General features: G+C 40.0%; 1 protein-coding gene across 3 annotated transcripts in view; it reads left to right on the forward strand.

The window, feature by feature from the left end:
• FER1L6 (fer-1 like family member 6) overlaps positions 1 to 25,127 on the forward strand; it is a 93,394-nt gene that overhangs the window by 53,761 nt on the left and 14,506 nt on the right. For all 3 annotated transcript variants that reach the window (XM_084507744.1, XM_084507743.1, XM_084507742.1), the window contains exons 14-33: positions 148 to 268; positions 848 to 948; positions 1,620 to 1,710; positions 2,973 to 3,089; positions 4,198 to 4,350; positions 5,701 to 5,887; positions 6,396 to 6,520; positions 7,918 to 8,052; positions 8,520 to 8,669; positions 12,586 to 12,696; positions 13,211 to 13,372; positions 14,535 to 14,718; positions 14,938 to 15,122; positions 15,832 to 15,954; positions 16,100 to 16,139; positions 17,952 to 18,067; positions 19,433 to 19,564; positions 20,723 to 20,848; positions 22,277 to 22,404; positions 24,223 to 24,393. In XM_084507744.1, coding sequence (XP_084363870.1) covers positions 148 to 268; positions 848 to 948; positions 1,620 to 1,710; positions 2,973 to 3,089; positions 4,198 to 4,350; positions 5,701 to 5,887; positions 6,396 to 6,520; positions 7,918 to 8,052; positions 8,520 to 8,669; positions 12,586 to 12,696; positions 13,211 to 13,372; positions 14,535 to 14,718; positions 14,938 to 15,122; positions 15,832 to 15,954; positions 16,100 to 16,139; positions 17,952 to 18,067; positions 19,433 to 19,564; positions 20,723 to 20,848; positions 22,277 to 22,404; positions 24,223 to 24,393 — 2,658 coding nt within the window. The remainder of the gene's footprint in view (positions 1 to 147; positions 269 to 847; positions 949 to 1,619; positions 1,711 to 2,972; positions 3,090 to 4,197; positions 4,351 to 5,700; positions 5,888 to 6,395; positions 6,521 to 7,917; positions 8,053 to 8,519; positions 8,670 to 12,585; positions 12,697 to 13,210; positions 13,373 to 14,534; positions 14,719 to 14,937; positions 15,123 to 15,831; positions 15,955 to 16,099; positions 16,140 to 17,951; positions 18,068 to 19,432; positions 19,565 to 20,722; positions 20,849 to 22,276; positions 22,405 to 24,222; positions 24,394 to 25,127) is intronic.

Genomic DNA, 25,127 nt, shown 5'->3' on the forward strand with positions numbered 1-25,127 from the left:
TGTATTTACTGGATAGCACATATGAACACATCCTGTGGTGTCTTCGGTTTTTATGCTATGAGAGAGCACCAAACAGCTTTTCTTCCTATTGCCTCCCCTGAATTCCTTTCTTACTTTTATGATCTGCTGTGCACGCTGTTTTCCTAGGAACTATCAGTACCTGCCGTACGATGAGAGGAAGCCCTGCATCTGTGTCAAGAGCTACTGGGGCAACCAGACCTTTCGCTTGTACTCCTCCAACACTCTTGAGAAAATGGCAGACCACCTGGTAAGTGGCAACCATGCTCCCAGGTTCAGGCATTCAGCAGATCACATCAGTGAGAGGTAAGGCTCCCCAGAACAGGCCCCCACAGTTTCCCCCAGCTCTATTTCTTGCCATTTAGCCCTTTATCTTAGCTCGTGAGGACAGACTCCACTTCCCAATGGTGACTGTAGGTGTTGGGCTAGGCCTTATTTGCCTGCTGAGGTTTGAGAAGTTAACTCCAGCAGCTTGCTAAATGTGAGCAGCAGGCTGCACAAAGAACCAAGTTGAATTATATAGCTTTTCCTCTCAGCTAGTGGAGAATGTTTCCTGCTGACTGGTCTTCACCAAAGTGAGAAAACAAAGCAGCTCCAAGCAGTATAAACATGTTGGAGAGACTGCGGAAAGGTCAAAACAAATCATGCTGCTGGAGCCTTCTCTCTGTGCACATCAAGATTAGTGGTACATCAAAGGTCCTGTTTTGTCACGTTGCAAACCCACCTGCCTCATTCTTGCTAGTCATGTGGTGAATAATGGCATTACAGCATTGGCAGTGTGACAGAGCACCCTTCTTTGCATAATAGCTTTTTCATGTGTTTTTCTTAGGAGGAATCATTAGAGCAAGTAAAGGATTTGATCAAGGTTTCAGAAATTGAATCTGAGGAGAAAATGAGGACGACTCTAAGTGATTTTATCAATCAGAGCAGGTAACTACATTTACTAAAGGAATACAGCAAATCAACTTTATATGTTGGCCACAAATTCAAGACTAGACAAGGAAACTGGTGATAATAATAAAAAGTACAGTAAACTTACTGGGATATATATATTTATTTTGCTATAAAAACAAAGGGCTTCCCAAATTGCAGTTTCTATTTACACAAAGAAAATATTTTATTGCTACTTTCAACATTCAATATTGACAGGAGACTGCTGCCAATCATTTCCATATTGCTTTGGCTTTCTGGACTCTAAGAATAGAACATATGTGGAAATAAATAGGATTTAATACAGTGTGAGATAGGCATACTGTAGAAATATGCAAGGTTAACATAAAGCAAAGGATCCCACGTGCTAGGATAAATGCTCCAATGGGCTCCATGTCAGACAACATGATTTGGCTCAAAATAGATATAAACCCTAAATTATTAATCCTGTTTTTGTGAAGTGTGGTGCAGAGATTCTGGTCTCTATTCTTTGACTCCTCTAGGTGCTCAGTATTTATTTTAGACAGAGAATTTCAGCCTCTCTGTCTTCTGGTTCATGTACTGCAGCAGACAGGGAGCATTTCATTTCAATGCGTTTTAGCAACTGGCATAAAAAACAAACCATACCAAACAAACACATATTCAAAAAAAAAGTTATTGTTTTGTCCTAGGGCCTTCATTACTGTTGCTGAAAAGAAGCCGAAAGGGTTGAACTACACTACTTTGGACAAAAAAAGACTTCTGCTGTTCAGGCAAGAGCTGGTATGTGTATTTTTTCTTTAAGCATTAATGCAATGATCTTAACTGAAAACACACGGGTTGTATACATATTAATTTATATTCGATTTCAACCACAGTGGCATGCTTTATAATTAATATGAATATAATATCCATGAACACTTTTTTTTTTTTTGATAAAGCCTGCTGTGCTTAATAAAGAGTTGTAAGATATCTTGAAATCATTCAGAACATACTGTTTTGAAATAAAAATAATACATTATAATAATGAACTGATTTTTCTTTTCCATGCATCCTAAAATGTGATGATGCTGAGAACTGTAGAATAATACCCAATTAACATTGCTGTTCAGTAGAATAATATACAATTGAAATTGCAATTTAATTACTGTGGTGGGGCTGAACTTCAACACTAGTAGAGTCTGGCACTTGATATTCTTGGACACTTAAATACCAGAATCAGTGTGGTCTCATGTATTCTAGTTTGTGTTTATTCTACATTTCTGCATTTTAAAGTTTCCTTTACATTTACCTTCCCTCAAGTGCTAGAGGCTGAACAGAGCACAAGAATCATTTGCACTGTTTTTGTTTGTTTGTTTGTTTGTTTGTTTTTGTTAGTGTTTTTTTGTGTGTGTGTGTTGTTTTTTTTTTTTTTTTTTTAAGATTGTCTGTCTAGTATCTATGAGGAGGTGTTTATGACCATCTTTTGGCAAACTAGATATATAAAATAGGCCAGATGAGTCACTCCTTAAAAACATTTTTTTTCTTCCTATTGTATATAGAACAAGCTTTGAAATCCTACATTGCTGGGGTTTAAAAGTAGACAGGAGACCTGTTCCCAGTGAGAAAAGCCAGGTATATAGGATGCACTGTAGGATTCAGTTGTGTTTAAGCACCTAACTCCTCAGTGGGCAGTGAGGCCTTATTCACCTCCTCATGGGAACCAGTGAGGAAAAATAAAAAAAAAAGGGTGCAGCTCATTGAAATGTTCATTAGCTTTATTTATAGTTTGTAGCACAGAATTAGGTGGTGCCTTCTTTCAGAACCAAAGCATTATATTTTTAGGTATACATACGCATATACATACAGTACACATCCAGATAGAGAGAAGGTGGGGTACATTCACAATTCTGTTTTTCAGCCCCAAAGAGTTAATCTATTTCTGTTGTTTCTTTTTTTTTTTTTTTTTTTTTAACTTGCATCTAAGACCCTCTTTCTGTCTTCTGTGTCCAGTTCAAATTGCTTGATAATGCATACAAAATACATGTTGTCTTTCCTGATTGCAGGAAGCATTGTCCAATGATGCCAAGGGGATTGTTCAGCAGCAGAAAAAGATGTCACTGGATGAAATGATACGTGAGACTCAGATATTTATAGATAAAATTAGATTCTTGGTTGATGAGGTAATCCATACAGAAATTCAGATAAATTCATAACTTGATTTTTCATAATACAGTGTGATTAATAAGTTCTGACTTGGTTATCAAGAGTTCTCCTTTGTATATCTGGCCCCAATTGTTTTGCAATTCGTGGAGCTTTTAACACATTAGGGTAGGAAACAGCGGGCTTAGTGGTATGGAGAGGATGTGGTACAGAGTGTTGGTTGTTGTTTTTAAAAAAAAAAAGTCCTGCCCTGGTGGTTTGGAGACAGCCTGCTTTCTGATCTGAATTCGTATTTCTGCTTGTATGGGCATAGTGATTTGGACTAGTCTGAGCTCAAGGGTCTCTTTATTATACTTGACTGTGCAGACACTGTTTAGACATACTATTAAGCCTGAGAATAACAGAAGAACAACAGTACTTGGTCAGGCCAAAATCCAGCCAATCAAGTGTTCTTTCTGCAAGCTGTCTGTGCTAGCAAACCAAACAGGGCTATGGATATTCCCGGGCTCAGGGAGTGAGTGGCACAGACTGGCATGGTTTGCATCTTACAGCCAAATTGTCTTCCTTCTCAGAACCTAGTACATCCTAGGCTCCTAATGCATTCTGAGAACAGTCTCTGAGCTGTTCTTTGCTTCGAACCACGCTTAGGCTTTGCTTGGGGAAATGCTCTTCCCTTCAAGGCAGGGCAAGGCTCCATGGAGCATCATCACAAGCAGAACAGATGATGGGATACCAGTGCTTGAGTTTGGCCCTGGTCCTTTTTGTTTTTCTTGTAAAGGTGAAGTTGATAACATTTTCACGGTGGGTACTTTCAGCTTACACAGTTTGTGGGTAAGTGGCTTCCTGAGGTGTTCTTACCTGGATTTTTAGTTGTAATTTCCCCTGAGATGATCTACAGAGTGGGCACTCCTTAATCACCACACAAAGCTCTTTACTTTCAGCTGTGCTTGGGAATGGAAGTTAGGATTGCAAAGCATGAAATGACAGCCTCTTTTATTCAGGGTATATATCTGCCACTTCACAAGAGAGGTGGGGAATCAACTCTTGGTGGGGTGTTTTAACAAAAAATTATGGTGGTCGCTCACAGAAAGAATCCAGTTTTAGTTCAGTATTCCTTGCTGTTTAAAGCCGCAGAATACAGTGCCTGATGTGTTCATCTGGATGCTCAGCAACAACAAGAGAGTTGCATATGCAAGAGTCCCGGCAAAACATATACTCTACTCCCCAGAGGAAGAGCAGAGAGGCAAGGACTGTGGGAAGATTAAAACCCATTTCCTGAAAGTAAGTTTGGGGCATTCTGTGAACACAGGTAATGACTGAGGAGCCCTTGTTATTGAAGTTTCACACAAGGATTGCATTTTACAAGTTTATCTTTGTAATCTACTAAAAATGTGTACATGTTTATATATGCCATCTGGTAATACTTACTTCTCCTATTTATGCTTGTCCTTCTTTAAGTACTGAATTATTGCCAGGCTTTTGGTGTCTGAGTGATTCATTCCTCTAGTACTTGTTAGAGCAAGTTTATAGCATTGTTTATCTATAGCTATGTAACTAAACAGATAGCAGAAGTGCAGCCTCTTTGCTGGCAAAGACGTCAGAATGCAGCACATGTTGGACTGGGAGGAGACTGGTAAGAGCTCAGCATGCATGCAACTCAGATAGGAAAGGAACCTAGGTATTCAGAGCTAACATAGCAACTGATTATGTTTGCTATTTAAAATGTGCCTAGGTTTGTGTAATATTAATCTAAAATTTTGTTATGGTGTTATTCATCTTGAAGGAACATCTTTGTGAATATTACATGCCTACAAAGGCAGAGTGACCAGCAGTGGAATATTACACAGTGGAATCGTTACTATGGCCAGAAAGAAAAGTCTGAACACACCAGGCAATAGCAATGCTGTTTAATGACTTTTTAGTGGTTTTTCACCTGGAACGGCTGGGAGCACTCCCATAAAGCATAGCTAAAGAGCGGGCAGAAATATCTGAGCTTCTGATAGTTGCTATAGGTCTTTGTTAAGCATGGTGCTATCTGCCTACATAAACCAACAAAACAAACATAATTCATCCTGCAGCCCCTACAATATCAAGAATTACTTTATGAACAGGTATTGCTAAACACTGAGCTAACTGGAACTAGATGTAGTGGGAGAGGAGAGTAAGGAAATATTAGTATTGTTTGTCAAGACCAGTAACATTTTATACTGGAATATGCTTTCTGACCTACTTGATGAGGTAATATTTTAGGAGTATATGGGACTAGCTAGTGGAGACCAGCAAAACTGCATGAAATGTGAAGTGGGCTGAAGTCTGGAAAAAGTAGGATATCAGCTAGCACTGGTATGCTTGCAGCTATCAGCCAGTCTGCACAAACACATGTATAGTGATCACTATGCCATTTATGCAGAATTTCAACTAATTACTTGTCTCCTTCCTAAGAAATTCAAGTTTCTTGTGCTGAATGGGTCTCAGGGCCACTCTCTGTGGAGATATTGGTATATCAATATTGGTATATCAATTCAGTGAATGCTTCTTTATTTTTCTAGTCTTCTCTGCCTTTATAGGACTCAGCATCCAGCCACCCCTCTTTCTAGAGCTTGTTGGTAATGGGTGATTTTTTTTCTTCAGCTACCAGGCAAGCGCCCATTGGGCTGGACCGTGCAGGCAAAGGTGGACGTCTACTTGTGGCTTGGACCTGCCAGCTATGCCCACAGCATCATGGAGAATTTGCCTGTAGGGTATGAAACTGAAGTACCATCCAACACCGGCTCAGAGCACAGCATAGTGCCCTCACCTGCCTGCCTGCGGTATAAAAGTAAGGCACTCTTTCTTCTCCATAGTAGCAATGTAAGAGGGCTTTTAAGAGCCAGTTAGCCCCAAAAGCTCTAATTCAGAGGGTTGCAAGAACTCTGTTTAAAGTAGTTGCTATAAGAGAATCACAACTCAGCAAATTTTGAATAGAAAAAGTTCATTTTGTTGTCAAGTCCTCAATCCTGCTGCTGCCACTTTGCAGGTGTCAGGGACAGGAGGCACCTATTTTCTTACACTTTCTCTTCCCTGTGCCATGGGTCTGTCTCCTTGTGATGAGGAGAGAGAAAAACTCCCAGTTAACAACCTTGAAATAAAGACATTGATTTTAAGTGAATCCAGAAATCTTACACAAACTTCTGAGTGTTTCAGGTGTTTCGGTAGTGAGACAGCACTAGGAACAGTTCCCTTTGTCAGATCTCAGTTGGACGGCAGGTGGTGGATCTTCCCCTCCTGCCTATGTGCTGCATCATTTCTGTGAGGCTGACATTACTGTTTTCTTTGCAATGATGTAGCCACGCACCTCTTCCAGCTGAGAGCCCACATGTATCAGGCAAGGGGGCTCATTGCAGCTGACAGCACTGGACTTTCCGATCCTTTTGCAAAAGTTACTTTCACATCATACTGCCAGACTACAAAGGTAAGTTGCAAAATCCCTTGCAGTAACTGGAAACACAGTTTGGTTGGTTGTTTTTTGGTGAATTAAGCCATGAAAAGGAAAAATATTGTTTTTGTAAGGAGCTGCCTAGCATAAAAAGTTGGCCACCTGCTGTTAAAAGGCAACTCTTGACAGTCCACTTCAAGCAAAGCAAAAGTGTTGGTGTAGCCCACTACTCAGCATGAGGTGCAGTACTTGTTTATTCTAGGTCTTTCAGACATCAGATTCTCTGGGGCTTCTGAGTCTTTGCAGCAAGTGAATTACCTTTCTCTACTTCTTTTTCTATATATTTTCAGTTTGGGCTATTTTAATTGCTTGATGTGAGGATGAACCCTACAGTTCTCTTTTCTTATAGGCTGAGTGCAGTGACTGAGCAAAGACTGAAGACCACGTTTATGTGGCTTCTGTAGCCATGCGAGTCAGCACAGCTCTTTGCAGTGGGATTCAGGTCTCAAGGATCACTTTAGAATGGCAAAGCTGAAATAAGCAGAAAAGAGAGGCGTGAGACTTTCTGCACCCCTTTGCACACTGCAAAAATGTGTCCATAGGAAGTGGTCCCTAATCTTGTGGTGGTTTTACCCAGATGGGCAGCTGAGCTCCACCACAACTGCTCTCTCACTCCCCCTCCTAAAAGGGAAAGGGGGTGAAAATATGATGGAAAGGGCTCAAGGGTTGATATAAGGACAGGGATATCACTCAACAATTATCGTCACAGGCAAAACAGACTCAGCACAGGGATAAATTTGTTACCTATTACTAACAGACTAGAACAGCGAGAATCCAAAAAAACTAAAAACACCTTCCACCTATCCACCCTCTTCCACCTCCTCCCCCTGAGTGGAGCAGGGGAATGGGGGGCTGCAGTGATGGTTCTCACTTCTCACTCTCTCACCTGCTGTTGTGCAGCAGTTTTTTTTCCCCCGTTTCTTAAGTCTGCTCTCCCAGAGGCACAAACATTGCTTATTGGCTCAGCTCTGGCCAGCAGCCAGTCCCTTTGGAGCCAGCCAGAGCTGGCTCTTATCTAACATGGGGCAGCTGCTGGGTGCTGCTGACACAGACCACCACTGCAGCCCACCGCTACCAAAACCTTGCCATGTAAACCCAATACACATTTCCCTCAGATATTTTTGGAGGCAAATGGTTGTCTGTGGGCATTGATGGAGCCTATAAAGAGAAAGGGGAACTTTTACCCATAACGTGAAAACTGATTTTCAGAGGATTTGAGCCTTCTACAACTATCTTAGTGGGGCTTAGGGTTCTGAAACATTGGACACAAGCAAAACATCATTTGGGATGTCACCAGCACCTCCACACTTCCTGATGAAGCACTCCCAATCAAGCAATTTTTAAGTTATTAAACATTTTCTCTCTTTTGTTAGATCATTTCTCAGACGTTGTCCCCCACCTGGAACCAGATGCTGCTCTTCAATGGCATTGTGCTTCATGGGGATGGAAAGGAAATCGCACAGTTCCCCCCAGAGATTGTCATCGAGCTGTATGATGATGATGCAGTGGTAAACTTGAAATCCTTCTTAGTAAAGGCTGTTGCATCTTTCTGTCAGTTTAAAGGCAAAGCTGTGTCACTGAGTAGGCATCAAAAGGAAATTGCCAAGCAACATGGATAACCTTGATGAATGGAGCTCAGTGCTACAACGATTTGGAGTTTAATGTCTGAAAACAGTCCTGAGACTCCACCTTTTGTCCTTGAAAAACTGTGGCCGTGTTTTTCTCAAGTGAATACTACTCCCAAAGACTGACTTAGAGCAATTAGAAGCATCTTCTCCCCCACCTTCATTGCACACAACTGTAAATATTGTATCTATGTCTGTAGAGGCATGGATTTATCTCTGGCTTTGCATTTTTCTTTGCTGTTTACTTCAGGAATTGTTGTTGTTGTTGTTGTTTTTCCCCCACAAATATTCTAGGCTTTGCATCGTCTTGGCTTCAAATGCATTTGACACTTGTGTTTTTCTTTATTTAGGGTAAAGCAGAATATATTGGGTCTACAGTGGCTGCCCCTGTGGTGAGGCTTGCTGACCAAAAATATGAACCACCTAAACTCTCTTACCACCCAGTGTATTGTGGAAATCTTTCTGGAGGAGATCTTCTTGCTGCATTTGAGCTTCTGGAGGTAAACTAAAATTTCTGGACAATTAGTCTTTTACACCATGGGAATTAGTGTGAACTGCAACTGGAGCAGGATCATTCTGCTGTTGTACCTCGTAGTCCCTATGCAGTCTGCATCACTCCTAGTCTATATCCTGCCAGGGGAAGAGACACTGCAGATGTGCAAACAACAGTCAACCTCTCACATCCTCTGTGTGTCATTTGCCCTTCATTTGCCCTGCTCTAAATTCGTCTCTGTTTTAAGAAACAGTGATGAAACTACCATTGCCGTTGCAATGACCTACTCTTTGGACTTAAACAACTTCAAAACTCTCTCAATATTTCTCTGTCCCTCAGAAGAAGAGAGCTGTGTCTAACAATAACTGGATAAGAAAAACCCAGTTTTTAGATACCTATAACATGTTAGGAGAAATGTTACACTGGTTTCCCACTGTGAGACAAAAGGCAAATTTGGCATACCTCTGGGGCTAGCCCAGCAGATGCATGAGTAGAGCTTTCAGGCCCCAGCAGTATTTGCAGAGCCACTACTTACAGGAAACTTCTCTGTGCTAAAAAAAAACTATGACAATTTGTTCTGAAATCAGAATTGGTAAAAATGTGGAGCTCTGTGATACATTTTACATATATTCTGAGGATAAAATGGGTTTTTAAGCATGATACAATAATTATGTTCTTGATGAGACCCTGCAATATGACAGCCTGGGGACAGGGACACATAGGGGACCTCATTAGGGTGGATACCTAGGGGTAGAGTCTACTACCTTAACCATAATTTTCCCTCTTTTTTATTGAAATCTTTGTGAACAAAGGGAGTAGTGTATTTTGTTTTGCTGTCTTATGGGACTAGGGAAGCAGCACTACTATTGGGCTATATCCAAATATACCCCTAAGACTTCTCCAGAGAGTTGAAAAGAATTGTAAGTAAAGACCCTGTAGTCCTCCTGTTCATCCTGTATGTTATTCTTTACAGTGACAACACTCCAGAGCATCTCACATGGAAGATCTTAGCAATGTGAACGTGAAAGAAATTTTCAGGAAAAAATGCATATAAACATCTGTAGGGTTTCAAAGCGCTTCTGGAGCTGTTGTGCCAGTGCTTCCTTCCAAAAACAGGGAATTTGTGAGGGTGGAAATGAATACCTCTAATCACTAATTCATTCTCTTCTTCTAAGCCTATAACCCTTCCTGTGACAAACTGCGCTCAATAACTCTGATCTGCAGGTACCATTTGGTACAGTTGAAGAAGCTGTGTGTGAAAATTGAGCACTCCTTTCTCAAAATGAATGCTGATATGCTGGCTCAGTGCTAGAGGGCTAACCCATTCTTATAATGTAGAATCCTGGAATTTAGAAAAATATTAGACTACAGTCATACAGATTAGTAGATACTAGAAGTCCTGATTTTGCTCAAGGTGGGCTCAAGATTTACTTTTTTTTTTTCTTTTTTCTTTTTTCTTTTTTCTTTTTTCTTTTTTCTTTTTTCTTTTTTCTTTTTTCTTTTTTCTTTTTTCTTTTTTCTTTTTTTCTTTTTTTAATCAAAAGAGAAAAGTCCCTTTGAAAATATACTTTGTCGGTATTCTCCTGTGCTTCCGTACAATAACATTAGATCATTCTTCACCATTTGTTCTGTGTAGTTTCACTGTGGCCATGAAGCAAAATCCTTGCTGAGTTACACCAATCTAATTCCACTGAAATTAGTGGAATTTCACTGTTTCATACAGAAACACTCAATTTCATTAGAAGTTGTTAAATGTTGGAAACCAATACATTGCAAGATATTGCAGAATGATTCATTTAATTGCAATATCTAGAAAGAACAAAAGAAGATCCAGGAACTCTTGATCTGATATTGGTCTTCACCATATTTCATGGTCTGTTCAGGTTTTGCTGTCCTTGAGTGCAGGGGACTGTTTCATCAGTTTAATAAAACTCTTCATGAGGCAGTTTTATCCTCAAATGTGAGATCTCTCCAGTCTTCCTCTCCTAAATTGTGTCTTTGGAAAGTAAAGTTTTTCTCATAGCTAGTGGAGCAGTTTAGAAATTATTTTCAAAAGTCACTGTAGCATGCAGATAAACATACTTTGGTTGGTCATCTGTCATCAGTCCCCAAGTCAGATAGCACAATAACATTGGGTACCATGAGAGTCAAATTATACGTGGGGATGTGATATCTTGTATGTGATCTGGTTCAGATGATCTGTGCCTCTCGCTCATTACTAGTTAAAGTTCTTTCATACTAGTTAATCTATTATGGTGTACATTTTTGGAGTGTTTAATGTCAATTAATACAGAGGGAGAAAATGTGAATGTGTATAATTAAATCCAAACAGCTGGATTTTTAGACAGGCTGGTATCGTTCACAAAGTTATGTGTTTCTGTTTGGCTTTTTAAACAGCATCACAGAGGTGGCTGATAGAAACCAGATACATTGGGGAACAACAAAACTAGACCTGAATTTCTGGCCTTAAGTTCCACGAAGTCTATTCACAGAATTGTTTCAGATTCTTACTGATAAGGGGCCATAAACATGTTCCTGTGATTTATTGCTGTTAATTATGTTATTACTAGCATATGCTGCAGGTGCTATGCTAGAAGACACGTTTTCCACCCATCTCCTCATTCACCTACAAAATCCTCAGAACAAATCCCTTCTCCCTAATGCTAATGAAACTCCCACACAACAGTACACAGCTGTAAAGGCAGATGGCCTAGTTAAGAGAAGTGGAAGAGTTCAAGTTTACAGGTCCATTGAGAGCTGTCTCTCAATGCTTCACCTTTCAGCAGTGACAAGTTAGCTCAGGAGCGATGAAGCTTTCCAGAAGGTGTGTTTCCTTTTCCCAGAACCGTATGTGCAGTGCATTTTAGGTGCTCTGTTTTGTGAGAAAGCCAAGGAGAGCTCTGCCTGCAGGCTGAAGCCAACCTTCCTATTGCTGTCTGCTAGCACAGCCTGAGCTTCTGGTAGGAATGGTCATCAGGCCCTGACTTTAACTGCTGTATATAGAAATGCATTAAATCAGGTCAGGCATCAGATCTGCCCTACATGGGATGAGAAGGTCATAAATGTACTGCAGAGAATTAGGAAGGGACTGGGAAATGAAAGCAGGGAACTGTCCAATAGAAGGTGAACCAAACTGCAGCAGAGCCTGAAGCATGGCAAGTGGCAAAGAGCAGTGAGATGGTGAAACCTCAGAGCTGTGGTGGAGCATGTTCTGCTCCCACCCACCTGCACGAGGAGCTTGTATACACCTGAGTAAGCTCCTGAATATGGGGCAGGCTTATATGCAGTCACACATGAAGAGCATAAGTGCAGCCTGAAGCAAGATTTTAGTAGCTGGACAGAGAAGATCCATCCCTGATGCTGGAGATGTGATTCACAAGTTCTCAACTGCTGACAGCATCCAGTGGTGCAGGACTGCTATTTCCAAATATAATGCAACTGAAGAGCTCTGGCATGTCTGGCTGGCAAATGTACTATTTAACTCATGTGTACTATCTGTTCACCAGCCTTATTTAACTAGAATCAGATCTAGAATTTGTTTGTGAAAGTCTTCCAAGCCGTTTTGTTCAGGATTTTTATTAAATAGAATTACCATGCTTTCTGTTCTTTGTAAATTAAATTACCATGCTTCAATACGTGCATGTCTGTAGGGCAGACTATGTCCTGCTGGGGCAACAGGGACTATTTTTTCAGTAAGGTACATAACCCCAATCTATTGAACACAAAAACACACACTTCCTGCCAAGTGTATTAGCATCACAGCAGGACAGACCACGGTCCAAGTCACATTACACCTGTCTGCTTCATAATGTGTCTTGCAAAACTGCATTAAATTGATGTTCAATACACCATTCACAGATACTTCTGATACAGTTTTTATTCTTCCAAAAACTGTCCTGATCCTTGACTGTTAAATTTTTCAGATTCCTGATTCTGATCCAGACAGACTTCCCCCAGTGGATCCACCAGATGTTTCCCAGATTTACCCAGTCCCAGCCAACATCCGACCTGTTTTAAGCAAGTATAGAGTGGAGGTGAGCTACCTAGAGTATTTCCATTTCCAAATCTCTGCTTATTTTATTCTGTTACTGGACTATAAAGTTTTAATTATGTGTGATGATAATCTTAAAATTCTAATCCATAGGAATGATGCAAATATAACATTTGGATCCTAAAATATATGTGATAAGCTCAGATCAAAGTGATTCTCTAAGGCTGGGCAAGTGAGGCAGTGCTTCCACCTGAGACCAGCAGAGGCTACGTGTCAGTCCTGGCCTTCAGGGAAGGGCCTGCCCCCATGGCAGAGTGAGGTTGAGGGACCTGCCTCCGTTCATGTGTTCTCAGTGCAGCCCAGGGAGATGGCTGCAGGAGATGGATACCTTCCCCTTGCAGCTGACCTCACTGGAGGCGATGTTCAGCATGGGCTGTCTCCCAGATGATTTTTTGGAGGGTCCCAAATTTCAGCCAACCAATGTCTCCTGTCTGCTTGCAAACGACTGCACTTTCTCTGCCCACTTTGTGCAACTGATGTTTCTCTGCCCACCACAGGTCCTGTTCTGGGGTGTTCGAGAGCTGAAGAAAGTCCAGCTTCTTTCTGTAGATCGCCCCCAAGTTTTCATTGAATGTGCAGGGAAAGGAGTGAAATCCTCTGTCATCCAGAGCTTTAAGAAAAATCCCAATTTCAACGTCCTTGCAGATTGGTTTGAAGTGGTGTGTACAGTATGCTACTTCTTGCCTACCCATTCTCTGTTTAGGCTAGGCAAGGTGTTAATTACTATTTTCCTTCTTCCTGTCAAATAATTTCTCCTGTGTCTTGAGTAAATACTATGGGACATCAATTCTTATTTGAAAAGCTAATGGTCTGAAGATGTTTTAAAAGACTTCTGTTACAGATGTATGATAAAAGAAGGTGACGTTCCTCATGCCATGTCCCAAGTAGGCAAAGAAATATGTTGCAACCAGGTTTTTACCAATAGGCTGGAACTGGTTGCCAAATAACAGGGCTGTTTTTAGATTATTTTTTTTTCCTCATGTCTCATTTTGTAAGGTAAGGTTCGGTTTCCTTTATTTTCTTTCAATTCTCTGAATTTCCCCTAGAGTGTTACTGGGCTATTAAGAAGATCGATCATTTCTGGCTCATGAGCTCTGGACCTTTTCACATTGTAACCCTTGCTGTTATGGACTGGTAATTTAATTATTACCTGTTTCCTGGGTTATGAGAGCTATTAGTTTCACTGGACAAAGGCCAACATCAGAAAAAAGAATCCATCTGATTTGCTCTACTTGGCAACATTAACAGAGGTGAAATTTCATTTTTAGGTCAAAAGAATATCGAAACCTTAACCCGGATACTGAATCACAATAACTAGAGCATTTTAAAGTTCCGTTGTGTGCTACATGTCCAAAGGGAAGTTTTACTCTTTAAACTCATTCTATAAACATGAAACCACCCAGTATTCATGTCCCATGGTTGGACAAACTGAGGCAGGTAGGATTAATAGCCTTGGGTAAAGCAGTGGTGGCACTAATGCTCACAGCCTCCAGCACTGTGTTCATTCCCTCTGAATGTTCCTGATTCTCCCAGTTTGCCCTAATAAGATGGGCTTGCCTATGTCAGCGTGGGACTGAACTCAGCTACACTGTCCCTATGGTCCATTCTGTATTCTTAAGGAAAAGGCTTTTTCCAGACTTTTTGGAAACTTGTGGCCAGAACTGCGTTGCCTTCGTATTCATTTTGCATTTGAGTCTGTAAATAGCCGGGGAGGGGAAGGGAGGGAAAGTTATCGGTCTCATTGCTGTGCATGACAAAAATTCAAAATGTGATCTAAATTCTCTAGCAATTCTCATGCTGCTGTCTGTCCTCTTGCACTAGGAACTGCCTGAAAATGAACTCCTGCATCCACCACTAAGCATCTGTGTAGTTGACTGGAGAGCATTTGGGAGGAGCACTCTTGTTGGAACACACACCATCAATTGCCTTAAGCAATTCCTATGTAAGGAACAGCTGGGTCCTCAAGCTACACCAAGAAGAGTAGACATTGTAGAAACAGAGAAAGGTAATTGGGGAATCCTGACCCCAAATAGAAAGATAAAGCACTGTTTTGTGAAAACAGTGAAGCAACTGCTCAGAGGCTTCACACTAGGTACATGATTAGAAGATCTGTTTTATAGTGTTGAGCATAGGGTCAAACCCTTAGTGATATGATTGTCACCAAATGTGATGGATGACAGCATTTCTGGTAAAATCTACCTAAGTTGCAAAGTTTTAATTTCAGCTTCGCCTGAGCCATCCCAGCCTGCAGACTTATCCCAGGAAGAACCTATTTTAGCTGATCACATCTACGCTGAGGTGGAGCAGGGTAGATGTACCGTGATAGAGCCAGAACCAGTTCCCACAACACTTCCTGCTGCTGAACCAGAGCACTCCACCTCTGAACCAGTGAAAGATGGAAAACAGAAGGTGGGCATAGCTGAAACTGCCAGCTAACTGTCTGTTGCAGTCTTGTAGACTCTAGCCCTTCCTTATAAATGGTAATCTCTTATTTGCATGTTAGATGTTGTAGCAGTAAGAGGGCTATTTTCCAGATAACAGCTTACTGAAGGTTCTGGGTACTGGTGGTAATACCCACACCCTCGCTGGCCCTTTAGAGGGCTTGTTAGCAATACTGCTTTTACCCCACATAATGTCATTAATTCCATTAATAGACACTGCTGTTTTTTTCCTTCTGTGCTTGATGTTTATCCCATGGACAAGCACTACTGATGTAGTAGAATTTTTGCTCCTCTTGGCTTTGAATGATCTACTTAATTACAAAATAATTACTATGTATGACTGTTTCAAAGTTCGTGGCATTTAGGCATGGATGAAAGTCACATTGTGTTAGATGCTCTATAAACATTGAGCAAAAAGTCTGTTTTCAAAATATCTTACAGTTGAAGTATTAAACTGGTTTTAATTTTTTAAAATTACCTATTGCTTCATGGTTGCTTCATGGTTGATGAAGTGTCTTGGAATAAAAGACAGAGACAGTAATTTGTCTTGCAATTTATTTATCTTTTGGAGTTTGAGATTTTGTCCATATGCATCTGGTCATGCTTGATGTCATGAGTAAGGTGATTAATTTGAATCAGTGCTAGAGCTCAAAAGTGTTTTCTTTATGCTTTGGTAGGATAGGAAAAAATCCGTCCAACGGTCAACAAAGAGGAGAAAAAGAACGATTGCAGATGAATCAGCTGAGAATGTTATTGACTGGTGGTCAAAATATTATGCTTCTGTGCTCAAAATGCAAAAAGTAAGTCACCCAGTAGCCCCAAACTCACATTAATAAGAAATGTTGTAAAGCTGTATGTACTTCTGAATGATTCTTTTTTGGTATTACATTCATACCATACTGAAGAGTTTGTCGATTACTCCCCCCCCCCTTTTTTTTTTGAAAGGTGAAAGATATTTTTCCCAGTGATGGAAAAACTGAAGACCGTAAGTAAATTATTTGCATTTTTTATTATTTTGTGTTACTAATACTTTTCTTCTCTACTATTTTACTTTTAAACATTAATATCTGAACATAATTCTGCTGGCACAGGGAGTTCTTACCTCTACAGCTGTTCAGATGTTGGGTAGGTTAAAATTTCACAGGCACTTTTGGGTTAGCGTGACTTTTTTTTGTCATTCCAGTCTCATGCACAAGGATTTTTAATGTCAAAATAATAATGATAGAAAGTAAAGATTATCCTCATCTCATGTTACATTTGTAACAGGTTCAGAAGAAGGAGCTTCTCTCAATTTTGAACCCAGTTCAGGATCAATGACATAGGAACAGATTCTGCTGGAAGAGTCCATAATCCTGTTTCTTACATAGCTGTTAAGCTTTGGTCCTTGATTAGGTTCAAGGGGAAAATATTTTCTAAAAAAAAAAAAATCCTAAAAGAACTAGCCAGAAGCAGGCAGTGTGTATTTATATATATATATATATATTTATATTTATATATATATATACAGCACAAAGAAAACAGTCCACGGCTTAATAAGTTCCCCCTTAGTCAAACAGCTCTAGAAATTATTTTTGACAAATGTGGCTGCTTGAGCAGACTGACAAAGAAAACAAATGCTCACTGTTTGCACAGAGCTGTTATTCAAAATTAAACTACAGCATCTTGCCATGCCAGGGCTGACTGCAATTCACCAGTGATTGAAGTGATTTCTGTTTTTAAGAGGGTGTTTTTTTTACAGCAATCCAGATTGCTCAAGATTAATGACATGGCCTAAATGTCAGATGCTATCATTCTTGAAATAGCAGCTGACAGTGTTTCAATGATCATCAGTGCAGCTGAGAGATGAGGCAGAGATCAGTTTCAAAGTGGAATTCACTTTTCCAGATGGAAGAAATATTTGGATAGAAAACATTCCACAAAGATATGATGTTCACTTACAATTAGATTTTTACTTGATATGTTGATGTGCATCTATCTGCTGTTCAGGCAGTTGTGGGGCATATTGTTTTTTGACTGATGGCTCAAGACCATATAGATTCTCTTTTGATAGTTCTTGTTACATATTTTAACCTATGATGAAAAGCATTATACATATAGGAAAGCACTCAAATAATATGTACATATATATGCAGTTCTAACTATTGAGTAGCAGTGGTATCAGGCACATATGAATGACTCAAAAACTGAAAGTAAAGTGAACTCAAAATCCAGACTTCAGCCCAAGAACTGAACTATATCAGTGCCAGATTTGAGGGCTCATCCTCTCTTTGTTCAGATATTCCCTCTTGTTATTTGGAGTCCAGCTCAATGTTGGGCAGATGCCTTCTACCATTTTTCATACTTCTGGGCCTTCCCAAGGTGAGATATGCTATTTTGTGATGCCTTTAAGCAGAGAAAGGCTTGGATCACTTGTTATCTGAAGTACCAGTCAGCCTAAATAGCAACTTCAGTTTTAAATGTTACGTGAAAGGTGTTAAGACCTGTTGGTTCACATCTGGGAGGAGTGAGAGAGAAAGCAAAAGGACATTTGGGGAGGTGACAAGCAGGGAAAGAGTGATAGAGGATGCCATCACACCTGGTCCACCAAGATCGTCATGAAGACTATCTGACAGGATGAAATGCCACCTCACTGTCTGGGAGGAATGGTGGGAAAAGAGGGGACCCTATGCTTGGTAGCAGAAGCATGAATGGAGAAAGAGCAAGGGGTAATCTTTACAACGTATTTTGCATCCTTATCTGAAACATTTGATATGCATTGCTGACCAAAAACCTACATGATGTTGTGAAATCTCTGCAGATAAGCAGACTTCTGGCCACATTGCATTGATCATAGAAGAGGAGCCAGACAAAAGGAAGGATAAGACATTTAAAAGGAAACTGCAAGAAACGACTCCAAACCTAGCAACACTGCAGGTAAGAAAGAAGTTAAGTCTAAGAGGTAATTCAGTTGTTCAGTCTACTCAAAGCTTAACCTCAGGGGCTGAGTTTAGCAATACCCTCCTTCTATTTATTTTAAACATTTTGAAATTGATATCACACACACAATAATAGTGATTCTGAACATAAGCATGGAGGGCCCAGAGAACACCCAGGGTCTTGTAGGATGGATGTGGTCCACTTGCCCTTAGACCTTCAGATAGCAATATAAATGCACATAGAGAGCCTTAAGTGAAAATTCAGTTTTGGTGCTCACCTGTAAGTCATTGAATTGCTACCCTGAAGTAATTCATTGTGAATATCAAACTCCTTTCTTTCCCTCTCTTCTCTGTTTTACTGGTTTTATTTTGTTGGAATTTAGTTAATCAAATGTATCTCTACAACATGAGGACACTTTAACTAGCCAATTCAGTTAATTCTTTTAATAGTTTGGCTTAAGAATATCTTTTGTGAAATGATACCAGCACAAAAAAGTGAATGATAAGGGGTGTGTGTGTGGGGGGGGGGGATTAATATCATATTGGTAATGTTAAATCCTATTAAAAATTAGTTCAAAAAGAGCATGGAAAATATTACTGTAATTGTCAGTGCATCCTACCAGCTAGGGAGGTAATATTCAGCTTGTGTTAGATTTGGCTGGCTAAGGATAGAAGGAATTCAGAGAAAACATAATGGGTCATGCCAAAAAGACAGGAGAGATGAGGAAGTGTGAAAAGATTAGGACTATTTGGATAAGGTTGTAGCTGGATAAAGGGGAATTTGAAACTGCTATTTCCAATTTTTAAGAGATGGCATTAAACTAGACCCTTTTCTTTCACGCTGAATAGCACTTCATAAATTACAGGTGAAGAGTTCATGGGGAAAAAATGTCCTTTTAAAAATGCTTTGGTCTTTTTACCTATCCTAAAGCTCTGTCCCCAAAGCAGTTCACTGTTGTCTGCTTTGCTGTCATGCTTTGATACATTAACATAGCTGTTAAAATGCATCAATACATCAAAGGCATGTTGCAGAGAGGAAGCAGTTGTAAAGAGCAGCACATCCACACAGTTTTTCTCCCACACTAGTGCTTATAAATGTTCATTCTGGATCTTCAAGAGCCTCTTTTACCCATTGCATTAACGAACTGTTCCAGTCCTTGGGAAGGACTTTTGTTAAGAACAAAGCTGTTCCTGTTTTGAGTTGGGAATTAACTTTTTTCCCCCTCAAGGAGTTTTGCTAAACCTTAGTTTTATTAAAATCTGTATTTTGAGTCAGTGGATTTCAAGTCATCCTGTAATAAAAAAGTTGCTATAAATATATTCACTGCACTACGAAAAAATAAGCATTCTCCTATTTTCAAAGATTTATGAAGGAGACTTGGAGAGTGAATTTAATAACTTTGAGGACTGGGTGAAAACTTTCCATCTCTTAAGAGGAAAATCTAATGACGAAGTTCATGGTGACTCTGAAGACAGAATAATAGGAAAATTTAAGGTGAGCTCTAATATTAACATACAGTCTCTAAATTATTACCCACTTTTCATGCATATTTCAGGTATACTAAAGATGAAAGAAAAAGACACTAACAGTTTGTTGTAAATAGAATTATCTCTTACCAGATCCAGTCATATTTTTCTTTTCCCCTTACCCAATAGATGAAAGCAGCATCCAGCACCAGCTGTTCACTGTTGATTTGAAACAAGGAATTTAAAAAAAAAAAAAATAAATCACAGAAGGGGAATAAGAGCTATATTATGTTGGTCAGATTCCACTAATGCAACTTCTATTGCTACACTATCAGTTACACCAACTTATATGTAATTTTGAGTAGTTTAACTGGAGGCCTTTCCTTTTGGAAAAAAATGTACCATTAGGCAGTCTGAAAATGAAGTTCAAAGCCTGAATAATATTAGTAGGATTTCAAGCACTTTGTACTTCAGAAAAACTGATTAAACTCATTGATACTTCTGTTAGTTTGCAATGCAAATTTCTGCTCAAATGACTTGCCGATTGCTTTCAGGCAGCATGAGCTACTCAGCAGCATGAATCAATATTGGTTTATATGAGTAGTGCAGTGGCTTCAAAAACATACAGCAAGATGGGTCCCAGCCACACTGCTGTGAAACTAGCTCCCTGAAATTATCATTTTACAAATATGTAGTTAAGAGCAAAATACTGTTTTTAGAATATTAATACCAATAAAACTAGAATTAGAGTACCTGCAAGTCTTTGTCTTTAAATAATAAAATGGATAGCCAACAGCATGTGAATATTTCTTTCAACCATCTAGATGCTGTCCCTGGAGGTATTTAAGAGACACGTGGATGTGGCACTAAGGGACATGGCCTACTCATGGGACTCAGTAGGTCAGGTTGATGGTTGGACATGATGATCTTCAAGGTCTTTCCAACCTAGAAGGTTCTGTGATTCTGTGGTTCTATGGTACCATGTGACAGACCAAAACCATTTTAACAGGTGATGTTTATCATGCTGACTCCTGTGTTTCCTTTGAGTGGTACCACAAAATGTGTTGTATATATGTATGTGCTGCAGTGCAGGCTGTATGAGTGATGTTTTGCTTGCATTCAGAGGTTTGTTTCTATACTGTACTTGATCTATTTTTGAGGGAAATAAAAGACAGTGTTTTACCAGGGGTCCTTCTGCATATACCCATGTCCTGAGGGTGGCGGCTTGCTGGATGGAGGGCAGCCCCGCATCCTGCAAGGGATACCACCGAACCACTCCGTCAATGTCCTCATCAGGGTTTATATTGTGGCAGTAAGTAGAAAGCTGACTTTTTAACCTTGAAATAAGTGAGACACTGCTTTTCAACTTGGTTTACTTCCAGTATCTTTTCAGCGAAGCTTCTGGAAATCCTCATCCACATAGTAAATTTTTTTTTTTTGTATTTTGGTTAGCGTTTCATGTTGTAGAAAAGTGTGCTCTGAATAGAAAACATTACACATTCCTCATGATAAGCCACAAGACAGGATAATCGCTTTACTTCTTAGGACGGAAGGGGCTAGAAATATAACTAATACACCACAGACAACCTCTTCCAGTCATATGCAAATGCAGTAAGTTTTAATCAGTAGAGTTCTTTCAAAATTACACACCAACACAGACTTCACACTGAGGGAGAACTGGGAGAATATTTTGTGAGGGCTGTGAATTGGATGTGATCAAAGCTGTAGATGTTGTGGATAAGGAATGGGGTTGAAAAAGAGATAGAAATACAGAGGACAAGATAATGAGGGAATGCAATGTGAGAAGTGAAAGAGATACGTGAAGCAGGTATTTCAGAGTTGCAGGAGATCTAAGAAGGAAAGAATGTCATACAAAGAGATAATGACAAAAAAAACTGAAGACAAGAGTAGGAGGAGGTTACTTTATTTCCTGACTATAAAAGCTTCCATTTCTTCTAAATGTAATATGAGGATCTGGTTTGCGTTGTCCAAGGACCTGGTCCACTTTTTTTTATGGAAACGTTTCCTGAATCCAGCATGTACTAGTGCAGACAGCTTCTTCCTCTGCATTGAACAGGCTGAGAGCGTTGAGGTTGTTCAGCCTGGAGAAGAGAAGGATCTGGAGAAACCTTATGGCAGCCTTCCATTACTTAAAAGGGCCAACAGGAAAGCTGGGGAGGGACTCTTTGTCATGGAGTGAAGTGACAGGGCAAGGGGTAATGGCTTTAAGCTAAAATACGGTAGATTTAGATTAGATATAAGGAAGAAATTCTTGACTTTGAGGGTGGTGAGGCATTAGCACATGTTGCCCAGAGAAGCTGTGGGTGCCCCATCCCTGGAGGTATTTAAGGCCGGGTTGGATGGGGCTTTGGGCAGCCTGGGCTGGTGGGAGGTGTCCCTGCCCATGGCATGGGGGTTGGAACTGGGTGATCTTTAAGGTCCCTTCCAACCCAAACCAGTACGATTCTGTGATTGCCTCTTCTGCTTATCTCTTTTCCCATCTTAGCAGTGGTGGGATGGTGCTTCCATCTGCTTCACCTTTGGAAATCCTTCTCTCCTCCAGACAGTCTTTTCCCAACAGCCTGTGAAGCCAAATGTCACGTTTTGTATTACTCATGGCAACCAAAGCCCCTCACTTCCAGAACACCCAGGACCAGGCAGGGAACCCACAGACCTGTGCTGTGACCATACTACATTTAAGCAGGCTTCCTGAGGACACAGAAATCTTTCTTCCTAACAGGCATTTAACCTCAGCCCAGCTGATCCAGATGGCAAGTCAGATCCCTACATTGTACTGAGACTGGGCAACACAGAAATTAAAGACAGGGAAAACTACATCCCCAAGCAGCTAAACCCAGTATTTGGAAGGTCAGTAATGTCTTCTTTTTGTTTTCAGTGTTGTTTTTTTTCCTGCTTTGTCCCTTGCCACCACTTTTGCTGTTACTATTGCAAAGTGTTTGTTATACAGGCTGATGTCTGCCTGCCCGGATGTTGTATGATTCTGTTGATTAAAATGTTAAAAATTGTTATCACCCTGTATGACTACAAATTATTTAATTTTCATACCAGTCAAAACACATCCTGAAATGCAATCTGTGAGAGGCTTTATGGAATGATGCATGAGAGGAAATGAAGCAATAAATGATCTTGTCTGTGCAAATTAGTACAACTGTCAAGTTTAAAGTGAAATAAACATTAGCACAGTAAAGTGTTATTTCAAAATCTGTTTCCATTTCAGGTTGAACAGAATGCCAAATAAATCTCATGGTTATAGGATTAAGCCAAAAAAAATTTAATGCCCCCCCCCAGTCTTTTGAATGTGGGAGACAGATGCAAGCTCTCAGAAAACATCACATTTGTGTTATTAAGGTGTTAAACTTGTTTAATGTTGTTAATTCTAATAACTATGATTTTCTTACAGTATTTTCCTCTGTTTTAAGACATATGAAAGTGTTTTGAATTGGGATGGAGTAGATCTAGCAGAACAGAAAGACAGAGAAAGTATACTATATTGGACTGAAAATCCATTAGGCAAGAATCCTGTCTGCAACAGCAGAGACTTAAAACAGTGTGGGGAGAAAAGACAAGAGTAGAGTGGTCCCTCCATAGCACACCATCTCGGTGTGATTGAAGCTCTTTAGTAGAGGTTGCAACTGAGCTATCATTGTGATAAACCCTGAAGATTACAGATGCATATAGATAGAATGGGAAATTGCTACTATATTTGATTTAGATAAGGTAGGAACTGGCTGTTCATTTGGATAGTCCTTGCAGTTGCTGCCAGTGGCAACAGTGGGGTGACTGACCCAGCAACTCTTTTCCAGTTTAGCATCAGTCATGGCAACCACCTTTCCCCATCCTTGCAGCCCTGGTCAGCACAGTACCACCAACACCACAGCAGTCCCAGCTTTCCCAAATTTCTCTCTTGTCTGAAACCTGCTTTGCTCTTGCTACAAAATTAGACTTTGGCCATTTTGAGAAGAAGGACAAAACTCATCCTTCAGAAGATGAAGATCAGTTTTGCCTGTGCTTTGGAAAAATCTGGAGCCAGTTATGTGCTGATGAGGATGTTCTCTCTTTCATCAATTTATCAAAGCTCTTTTAAGGTCACTCTCAGATTTTCAGCTTCCCTAAACATCTCATGACAATGATTTTTATCCCTGAAAATATGTACTGAGTGAAAAAGTAGTTCTACTCTGTGTGTGTGTTTTTTTTTTTTGTTTTTTTTTTAAAACATTTTTTATAGCTTTTACCTGATGATTTTACTGGGTGCCTCCAAATTCCTATATTCAATATTTAATCTGGAGCCTTTAGAAGAAAACAGAAAAGTCTGTTTTGGAGGTTCTGAAAAGTGCACAAAAACTCTCATACATACAGTTTCATTAGCTTCATAATTTCCATATGTTCACCTCTGTTGGGTTCAGGATAAATCATTGCAGCTGATCCACTCCTTCCCATTGCTTTGTCTGCTATAGGTTGGAATAGCTTTAGAACTGTAGGGGAGGTGATACAGAAGCAGGAGGAAGAAATTATTTTTGCACGATGTGTTTCTAATATGTTCGTTTTATTTAAATGAAAAACACAAGCAAAAAAAGTTCCACACATTGTCTGCATGGTATTCATTAACTTAATCTTTTAGGCTTCAAAACTGATTTGACTGCACGTACTTCCCAATTTTTGCTGTAGGTCATTTGAAATCCAGGCTACATTTCCCAAGGATTCCTTGCTCACAGTCCTGATCTATGACCATGACTTCGTGGGAACTGATGATCTGATCGGGGAAACTAAAATTGATTTGGAAAACCGTTTCTACAGCAGGCATCGAGCTACCTGTGGGTTACAAAGTCAATACGAAATGTAAGTACCTCTTCAGACAGCCACAGAGAGCAGCACACTGTGAATGAAGGTTTTGAAGGAGAAATTCCAGATGTGGCAAAATATTAAGCCAGCACAGAAGTCACAGGAGGTATTTTAATTAAATTTACCATAGAGCTTAGCAGTAGCTTTGGGTAGCTGCCAAATAAGAAGTGGATATTTTAAAATTAACAACATTGTTTGTTCACCAAGTGTTCCAAATAGTAAAGAGCTTATATGTATAGCATATCTGCTTGATAAACTGTCTTTGGACAGACATAAAGGGCAAATGGAAAATGGTCTGTCAGGCCACTTACAATGGGGCTCAGCCCTGCTCCCTATTATTGAACTGGAAAAAGTATGGAGAAAGCCAAACTAAAATAACTCTTTGCTCTGGGGTGGAGAATTTGATTGGGATGTGAGGATTTGGGATTCTTGTCCTACAATTGTTTTGATATTTTACCTACAAACAAAGGATGGATAAAGTAAAAAAGTGATCCAGTAGCATGGACCAAGACCCAAGACCAGCTCCAAGTATGAAGTATTGAAATATGAAGTCCAAGACCCTCACCAGCTCCAGTATGAAGTATTTCTTTATGCCCTTGTTCCAGGTCCTGGACAATCTCAGCTTCTCCTCTGCATGTGGGAGCAGCAGAGTACTTCTTCCTTAAACATCCTTCTGGAATTAGAATGGGTAGACTTGAATCCTTAAGTTAGAACAGGGAATGAGCTGTGGT

The sequence above is a fragment of the Aythya ferina genome (genome assembly GCF_964211825.1).
Source record: "Aythya ferina genome assembly, chromosome: 2".
NCBI classification, from domain to species: Eukaryota; Metazoa; Chordata; class Aves; order Anseriformes; family Anatidae; genus Aythya; species Aythya ferina.